General features: G+C 48.3%; 1 protein-coding gene across 1 annotated transcript; it reads left to right on the forward strand.

The window, feature by feature from the left end:
* The first annotated feature begins 6,880 nt into the window (after positions 1-6,880).
* NOG (noggin) lies at positions 6,881-9,234 on the forward strand. Its single transcript, XM_005243661.2, has one exon. It carries the CDS (start codon positions 7,935-7,937, stop codon positions 8,604-8,606), a length of 672 nt encoding a protein of 223 aa, XP_005243718.1. The 5' UTR covers positions 6,881-7,934; the 3' UTR covers positions 8,607-9,234.
* Positions 9,235-9,508: the final 274 nt, after the last annotated feature.

The raw sequence follows: 9,508 nt of genomic DNA on the forward strand, positions 1-9,508 counted from the left end.
AGAATGGCTCTGAAAGCTTTTAACTCTATCCTGTAATTGATGTGTTGTGTAAACTGCAATAAAGGAAGGATATTAAAAAAAAAAAAAGGAGGGGAACAACATATTTAATGAGGAAGAGTAAACACACCCAAGATGTAACTGTAGATATAAGAAAAATAAAAGCAGCTGGGGGGCTTCTGAGACATTGTTTGTCTTGAAAGTGATGAGAAGAGGCACCATCAAAAGACTTGTTTTACTACAGTCATGCTTCATTATGGGGAAGGAGAGTGTGGGGAAGGGGAGGGGTGGGGGTTCCCTACGTGACCAGGTTGCCAGAAGAGAGAACCTAACTCGTTTGCATGGCCTAATTAATCCCTGAACTCAGTCAAAGCCTGAGTCAGAGGGAGAGAGCAAATGTCAGACCTGTGTCTGGGAAGCCTAGATTCATTATTTTACTCGCCTGGGTCCCTTTGCCTTCACAAGCAAAGACTTGAAACTCCCAAGCCAAAGAAACACATCCCAGAGATTCATACTGAACATGAGCAGGTTTGGAATCAGTCTCCTTTGTCTATGTTTCTGTATCTGAACTAATCCCATACCCCCATGTGTGTGTCTGCCTCATCATTTGTGAGAGAAAGGGGAAATCATTCCATTTGCCACTGAAGTTACAGGTTTCTTTGAAAAGTATCCTATTGAAGATACAGCTTTTCACAGCCAGCCCTGTCACTGGGAGTTTGTATTTTGTGACATTTTGTTAGTGGCTGCAAAGATAATGCTCTGCACACAACTTTGGCTGATCATTGTGATCTTTTGAAGAGATCAGATTCCCTAAAGGGATAAAGCATAAGAAGCGGGAAAGAAGTGGTAAATACAAAATGCTGGGGAAAGACATGCAGTTTAATCTTTTTCTAGTTATTTAAACTCCTTTATCCTTGCAGATACTCTAGCCAGAGCAAATTTGAAGACTGCCTAATAAAGCAGCAGTTCTGAATTTGTGGGATCTTCCTCTGCTGCATTTATTCTTGAAGCAAAACTATAGTCAGGAGTTGTTTTACATATTGGGCTAAATTCTGCTCTTTTATTACCCTGTAGCCAAAACACTTGTGAGCACAAAGTGCAGCCATTCTAGATTTAGTCCGGGGTTTCTGAATTAGATATATTTGTGATCCTGCTCCCCCTGGCTCTCTGCTCAGGATTAGACCCTGCCTTTGGGGTTTTGTGCTTCCAAAAAACTCCTGAGTCTCTTGGAACATTTTGCCCCAGCATCTGAGGCAACATTTACTGAGTGCAAGGGACCTGGGGGCTCTGGACTTAGTTGATAGAAGTACTTCTAAAAGAAGTTTAATTTTCCTTCATTCATAACCAACAGGCTAAATATGATGTAATGGGATTTATTTTTTCCTCTTCACCCCCACTGGAGCCAGGAAAATGAAGTAGTTCAGAGAAAAGGGGTTGTCATTTTCAGTCAAGCAGCCATTCATCACATAGCATTAGACAATTAGCAATAAAACATTTGAAGGGCTCCATTGGTGCTAAAAGGGCGAGGGGGTCTTTTTAAATATCAGAGGTGGGAAATGTTATGTATCAGGGTTATTCAGTAGCTGGCATCGATGAATCACTCACATGCACACAGGGCTTGTTTGGGGGGTTGCTGTATTTTTCAGTTCATTGAATCCCTGTCACTCAGTTGTCTTTAGTGTTTCATAAAAAAGGAATAATAAAAACTTGGTTTATCTCAATAGTTGTTTATCTTAATAAGCAGGCTGGCAAAAAAAGGATAAATGCATTCCTACTTGTCATGTGTGTATATATGTAATATATGCTGCTACAGGGAGTTTGTTTGGATAAACAATGTTGCCTGTGTGGAAATTCAGATCCCTGTCAGGAGCCATTGCTTGTAAATATAAGTGTCATTTTTTAACATAAAAAATACCTTGGTTTCTGTTTCATGTTTGCCAGTTCTCCGACTGGCCTCTCTCTCTATAATGAATTGGTCTGCAAACTGTGAGACGCTTAACCGGCTCTGGTCTCTTCTCTTGACTGCTGAGATGTTAGTATTTGGCACAAAAAGCAGGATAGTTAGGTGGGGTAGAGGAGGGGGAGGAATTAGAAGAACCTTGGGTTTCCTCTGTTGCAAACCTTTTGCGTAAATAAATAAATAAATAAAAAGACCTAATTCCTCCAAGTGGGGTTGCAGCCAAGAAAACTGTTCTGAGAGATTCAGATTTACGGCAGAAGACGCTGCTGAGAGAAAAAGCGAGAAACAGAGACAGTGGAGTTCCACCTCCCATGATATATAGAGCCAAGGGGAGGTATAAATACCCGTCACTTCCCGGACCCTCTTTTAAAAAAAAGACAAACACCCAGGATCCTGTCTCTGGCTGGCTTGCAGCAAGGCGCCCTCATAAAAGCTAAGATAAACAGTTTATCAGCAGATGAATGCACAAGCTCTGTTCTAAAGACAAAAGTCTATACCTTAGGAAAAATGCAGGAGCAAGAGGAGTGGGCTGAGTATCAAGGAGGCTCAGTATTTTAGGAGCAAGAATGACATGAAATGAGAAAAATAGAGCAATTCTTTAAGGACCTTGCAAGAATTTATTCTCTTCTTTTACAGCCTCATCTTTTTTTTTTCTTTTTTTTTTTTTTTTTTTTTTTAGATAATGGATACATCTCCACGTATAGCTGTACTTAAAGTCTAAGAAATAACTAGCTTGTTTTATTTGGGAGGGTTTCCTTTTTTTTTTTTTTTTTTTGCTTTTTTTCATTGCTTTAATGCATCAGTCATCTTAGAATTTACTCCACTATAAAACATTCATCCCAGAGCTTAGTTTCAAAATACAAATTATTTATACATCATTTATCACTGCAGATACAGGTTCTTGGCTAAATGTATCCTTCCCTGTCTCCATTCTGTTGGGATTTCAAGGTAGAACTTTGCTCTCTCAACAAATGTTTACCTTCCATGTGATTCATAACTGTTTTCTTTCAGAGCAGCTGATCACCTGCTAATATTGTGCAGTCTGTTAATACGATGGTTGTTCTGTGGCCCTTTCTGTAAATCAGGAAAAGGGCAGGGAAATGGATGAAGTACCTTGAGAGGCAGCACCACATTCCAAAGGTCCAGCAAGATCTCCCTGAGTCTTTCCAGACTAAAGAATACAGCTTAAAAGCAGTAGAACAGTGATTTTCTACCTGTGGTGCATGGATTCCTGGGTGAGGTCATACCGGACCTTTGATAGCTAATAAGGTAGACTGGGTAGATTGCCATAAGGCATATATGAACTATGTAAAATGCCTGAAAGTTGTGCATCTCCTTTAGAATTTTTTTAGGGACTCACAGTTTAAAAAAAAAGGTAGAAAATTAATCCGTAAGGATTTTCTTACAAAATATACAGGGGTGTGACCAAGGAAGAGGGAGCTGGTCTAGCAGCTCATTAGACCTAAAACTTAAAATTTGTCTGCTCTATCAATCACAAGTTTCCTCTATAATTTTAGTAAAAAACTGGATTCTTTGCTCTGCATTGATACGGATTTACTGGTAGCATCTAATCAAACTCTCCAACATCTCGGTGCAAGAGGCAAGGATTAGCATTCCTGCTCTACAAACAAGGAAAGCACAAAGCTATGCAATTTATTGCCCAAAGCCATATGAGAAATCCGCATGAGAGCTGGGCAGAGGACTCACTCAGTTATGTTGTTGGTTTTCCTTTTTTTAAGAAACAATCCTTGTTTCATGCCAATGGATTTTTCAAAGTAAGAAGTGAAAAGCAATGAGATCGTGAATTAGATCTTAATTTGAATGATCTTTAGTGTAGGGGAAAAAAGAACAACTGTGAGGAAGCCTCCACTCCTAAGGAAGGCACAGCTCTTCTGAGCATACCTGGCATATTTCTTCCTCATCCCAGTTTTTTAGTGTTTTATTACTTTCTGTGACATTCCCTCCGTGTTTTAGAGTATTCCATGCGTCAAGCTTGAGACTGTTGCTCATAGACCAGACTGATTCGACACCACGGGCTGAACTCAGTGGGATGTCCCTGAGCACTGGGTCAGGTGAAGTAGGTCAGGCCATTTTCTGTTAGTAGAATTAATGGGAAACAAATCTATTCTGAATTCTTTCTGTGCATCCTTGCTGTTGCAGACTGAAAACAGATCCTTACATAATGTGTTTTCAGAGCTGTGCCTCCAGAGTCATAAGCAGAGCAGTGCAGGCTGCATACCTCTTCTCTCCTCATCAGAGATGTGACCCTGCAGAAGTGGCATCTTACTCTTGCCCACATTGGCTTCCTGTGTGCCTGGAAGGTCATATTTGCCTTGTCTACTGAAAAAACACATTTTTACTACTGACAGCACTCCAGAACCAATAAAGCTGAGGCAAAGGGAGTTGTTTTCTCCTCTGCTTCATGCACCATTGCCAGTAGAGTGACCAGCTAAGGCCTCTATGAGCTGCTGGCCTCTGTCCCTATCCCAGGAGGGGCTGGCATCATGCACAGAGTCTGGATCAGGCCCTTTACCTCCAGGTCTCATTTACTGCTGTTTTCAGCAAACCCTGAAATAAACCATTTTCTTTTCCCTCTGACCCAGAGGCTTCTGGCAGAGTTGTTACTGGCAGCTCTTCCCCAGTCCTGCTATCAGCCATTCCACCAAGAAATTCTTGGGCCACAAGTGACTTCTGTCACTTCTGCATCCCTCGAGCTTTCACAGCCATGCCAGCTGCCTGGTGCACCCTGTATGGACACCTGCGCTTGAGGAATTACTGAGCCCCAGCCTGCTCTGCTCAGACCAAATCTCTGTACCTTAAAGAGGCAGTCTGTCTGAACCAGCCTCTTTCCAGAAAACACTTCCTCCTCCAGGTAACCCGGGTCAGGAGAGAAAGGTCTTCGAGTGCTTGCTGAAGTTCACAGTGTTGAGTGTAGAATCCTAAACACAGCTGGCGTGAAGTAGACAGGACATAGGCCTGACAGGCTTTATTTTTAGACTTGGAGACTGGTAATTGAAGAATTGTTTTCAAATACCAGCTGAGTAAAACTGGATTTATTACTAATGAAGAAATACAAGACATTAGGTGTAACTTCTGAATTTTTGCTTTCTGTTCAAAACGCTGTTATTTTAACCAAGTATTGTTATTTGTGCCTTTGTGTTTAGACAAGGTGGTTTAAAAGTGGATTACAAAATATATGCAGTGACTTACAGGTGACTTACTGGCTGGAGGTAGGAGCATAGTGAAGGAAGACAGAGAAAGAGACAGACAGGCACCCCAAAAAAAACATTAACACCTTGTTAGGATTCATCAGCCACCCTCACAACTGCTCCCTCCTGAAACCAGTCACATCAATCCTTCCCAGAACCACAGATCAGCTGACGAGCTTTGAGTGCGGGCTTATGCGCCAGTGTGTTAAGAAACATTTTGTCCCACAGGGTGGGCAAAAATATGGGCTGTGTGTGAATAATGGAGGGATGAATAAAGTCTCCCCAGCTCCGGCTGGTGATGGAGGAGCAGCTTCCGCAGGCTGCCTGCCAGGAGGCAGGAGTGGAGCCATGGTGTGAACAGGCCAAGACCTCGTGAGAACCCCAGCAAGAAGCAGCTTGTGCCTGAGCTCACTCGCTGGTTCTGTGCAGACCTTAGCACCTCCCTGCTCTCTCATATTCAGTTTGGCATCAAAGTCATATTCAGTTAAGTCCTGAATTCAGCAGAATGGCCGTCTTCTGTTCTTGATAAGTTTCTACTCTTTGAATTTTGGGAAAATTTATTTTGAAAGATAAGAGGTATGGCTTTTCACTTATTTCCAGGGACAACTTTTATGGCAGGTCTCAGCAATGAAAGTTTATCTGCTTCTAGATGAAGGCAGAGACCAAAATTTCCAGGTAAAAATCTCCAGCAGATCCTTGCGTGACATTGTAGTAGCAAGTGTCACCATGAGGCTCCTTCTGTGGTGTACAGCTAGGGTCAGTTTTCCATCTTCTTCATGGCATTTATTCCAGTGATGTATTATTTATCAAATGCCCTACATGCTCAGGAATAAAGCAAAATAAGAATTGTTTTAAATCTAACTTAGGGAGTGAAAGTAGTTGAAAAAATGTAGTTCATTTTTAGAAAAAACACTCAACCTGGGTAACACGATCCATGTATTACTTTCATCATGAACCTACATTTGAAGGGTCACATTTAAACAAATGCATAAATAATTTAGGCGAGATGGCTAAGCTTCAGTCCCATTAAACTCAGGCTCCTAAGTGCCTAAATAGCCTGCAGGAATGGGATTCAAGCACTTCAGGAAATTTTACTCAAACCCTAATAGAGCGTTTGCCTCCCTTCCAGCCGCGCCCGGCGAGCGCCCTCGGGCAGCCGGGAACCCCGCAGCGCAGGCCGCGTTTCCGCGCAGCTTTTCAGCCGTTTGATGCCTCTGCTGTGAGGTGGGCTACCCGCCCGCGCTGTGCGGCGCGGGGGCGGCACTGCAAGTGCTGGTTCTGCGGGGCTCCCTGGGAAAGGGCTAAGCCCGTGCTGGGAGGACCGCAGCGGAGCCTCGCAGCCCGCCGCAGCCGCTGCAGGGGGAGCGGGAGCGGAGCCACCGGGCGGCCCCCGTCGGACTCGGGCCGCCGGCGGGGGCCGCGGGGCTGAGCGCCGCCCGCGGGAGCCGCCGCCCCGGCACCGTGCGCCGAGCCCTGTGCGCCGCCGCGCTCCCCCGCACGGCGCCGGCAGCTTCGCCCCAGGAGCCGCCCCGAGCGCCCGAACCCGCCGCCCCGGCTCGCTCGCCCCGCGCCCACCGCCCCGGCCCGCGGCGCGGCGCCGCCAGCAGAGGGCTCGCTCCGCCCGGGAAGGCGGCCGGCGGCTGCGGCGCGGCCCCGGGGCCGCGGCCGGGCGCGGGCAGAGGAGGCGTCTGCCGCGGGCGGGCGGCCAGCGGGCTCGGCGGGCAGCGCACCGCGGGCCCATGTGCGTCGCGGGGCGAGCAGCCCCCAGCGGCCGGGCAGCGCCGGCCGCGGCGGGGGGCACAGGCGGCGGCGGGGCGAGATGCCGCTCGGGCCGCGGCCGCTGCTGCGCGGGGCGAGCGGGGGAGGCCGCGCTCCGCCGCCGCGCGGGCTGCGCGCCATGGGGTGACCGGCGCGGCGGAGCGCGGTGGCGAGGCCGAGTGAGGAGCCGGCGGCGGGGCGGGCGGAGCGGGGCCGGCCGGCGGCTGCCCCGGCGAGAGCAGCATCTCCCGGGGCGCGGCGGGCTCGCGTGAGCGGCGGCGTGCGGAAGGCGGGGGGAGGCAGCGGCGGCTCCCGCCTCAGCCTTCCCCAGCAGAGGGTGCCTGCTGGGTGGGAAGGGGGAAGCCGCGCTCTCCTGGACTTTTGTGGGAGTGGGGGTTGTGTTGTGTGTGTGGTTTTTTTTTTAAGGGGGGTGGGGTGGGTTAGGAGAGAGTCTGTGGTTTCCATGGAGATGAAGCTGAAAGTGCAGGAAATTTAAAGGCTTTGGGTCCTTGCAAAGCAGACAAACTGGTGCCAACGTGCGTGGCTGCTGTTGCTGCTGAGGAGGCTGCTTTGCAAACGGCGGAGAGGAGCGGGGAGGAAGAATCGGCAGCAACTTCTTCCATACGCACGGGCGGGCAACGAGGAGCGGCAGCGGCAAGCAGAATTTGCAACAAAAAGAGGCATCTCCCTTTCCCGGGGAGGGTGAAGAGAAGCAGCGGCAGCAGCGGCAGCAGCAGCAGCAGCAGAATTTTGGAGCGGCTCCACCACGAGAAATTTTATAGAGAAGCCTGCGAGAGAGAGTTTGCAGGGGGCTTGTTCTCCGGGCTTATTAGGGGGCTGTCTTTGCCGGTGGTGCGAGGAGCGGCGGTGATCCCCCTTAAAGACAAGCTATTTTGGATATCCCCGTACAAGTTTTCTGATGTATTTGCTTGCACCTTCTTCCCCTGCTGTTTGGTGAACCCAGCCCCCCTCTCCCCCCCCTCCCCCCCCCCCCCACCGGTCTCCCAAGGATGGATCATTCCCAGTGCCTGGTGACTATATACGCCTTGGTGGTTCTGCTGGGTCTCCGGCTAGAGCAGGGCGCCTGCCAGCACTATCTGCACATCCGACCGGCTCCCAGCGACAACTTGCCCTTGGTGGATCTAATCGAGCACCCGGACCCTATCTTTGACCCCAAGGAGAAGGATCTTAACGAGACCTTGCTAAGGAACCTCATGGGCGGACACTTCGACCCAAACTTTATGGCTATTTCCTTGCCCGAGGACCGGCTGGGAGTGGACGATCTAGCTGAGCTGGACTTGCTGCTCAGGCAGAGACCCTCGGGAGCGATGCCCAGCGAAATCAAAGGGCTGGAGTTTTACGACGGGCTGCAGCCGGGCAAGAAGCACAGGCTGAGCAAGAAGCTGCGCAGGAAGCTGCAGATGTGGCTCTGGTCCCAGACCTTCTGCCCGGTCCTATACACGTGGAACGATCTCGGCAGCCGCTTTTGGCCCCGGTACGTCAAAGTGGGCAGCTGCTACAGTAAAAGGTCTTGTTCAGTCCCAGAAGGCATGGTTTGCAAACCTGCCAAGTCCGTGCATTTAACGATCCTGAGGTGGAGGTGCCAGCGCCGGGGAGGGCAGAGGTGCACATGGATACCCATCCAGTACCCCATCATTTCGGAGTGCAAGTGCTCATGCTAGGGCTTGCACTTACCTTTTCTTGCCCCTTCTCCAGCGGACTCACGTGGACCTTTGCTGCAACAAAAATAAAAAAGACATTTGCTTTCTGGTTAACGTTGTAATGCACTGTAACGTGTAGGAGAATGTATATTGTGTGTATATATGGCACCGTTTTAATATACTATTAAAAGGTCAGTATTATACGTGAAATAATCAGCGTCTACTGTATTTTTAAGACTATTACCCTGATCGTTGCTAATGTATCTTTTTTTTTTTTTTTTTGGTATTTATATTCCTGAGAGAAGTTGCTTCGCTTTCGCGAAGTAGGTTTTTTGTTGGGGGTTTTGTGTTTTTTGTTTTTTTTTTAATAAAAGGATTAAAAAATACAAACCAAACTTTTTGATAAGAAAACGTTTTAAAGCTGTTTTCCATTATTCGGAAAGCGTGTGTGTGAGGTTTTTTTTTCTTTTTCCTTATGGACTTTAGATTTTAAATAAAAATGAATAAACGCCTAGAGCACAACGTTATTGTAAATAGAGAGAACAGTTTGAATGACTTAATCCTATGTAAATGAAGAGTATCTGCTATTTATTCTTTATATCCTTGTAGTAAAAGTGCAGTGCAGAATTAAAGTCAACCACTAAAACACGAGCCGTTTGGATTCTGTTTGCTTTTTGGTTTGGCCGCCTTCGGGGGGGCTTTCTTCTCTCTCCTCCTCGTTCTCCACGCTCAGCAGGACGTTTCGCGGTGGCAGGGGGAGGTGGGAACCTGCTCGCCGCTCTTCCAGGAGGGACTCTGGCACCTACACCGCAGGAGTGCGGCGGGGATCCGGCCCCTCATGTGGGGCAGGCGGGGAGCGGCTGCGGGGGGGTTCCGCTGGCCCCGCGCAGCGCTGCGCCCCCGCGGAGCCGCGCACCCACGGC

This window comes from Falco peregrinus, chromosome 2 (assembly GCF_023634155.1).
Source record: "Falco peregrinus isolate bFalPer1 chromosome 2, bFalPer1.pri, whole genome shotgun sequence".
Lineage (NCBI taxonomy): Eukaryota > Metazoa > Chordata > Aves > Falconiformes > Falconidae > Falco > Falco peregrinus.

Bases quoted from the DNA above. Each gene is read 5' to 3' on its own strand.
- NOG (XM_005243661.2), top strand. From the start codon at position 7,935: ATGGATCATTCCCAGTGCCTGGTGACTATATACGCCTTGGTGGTTCTG.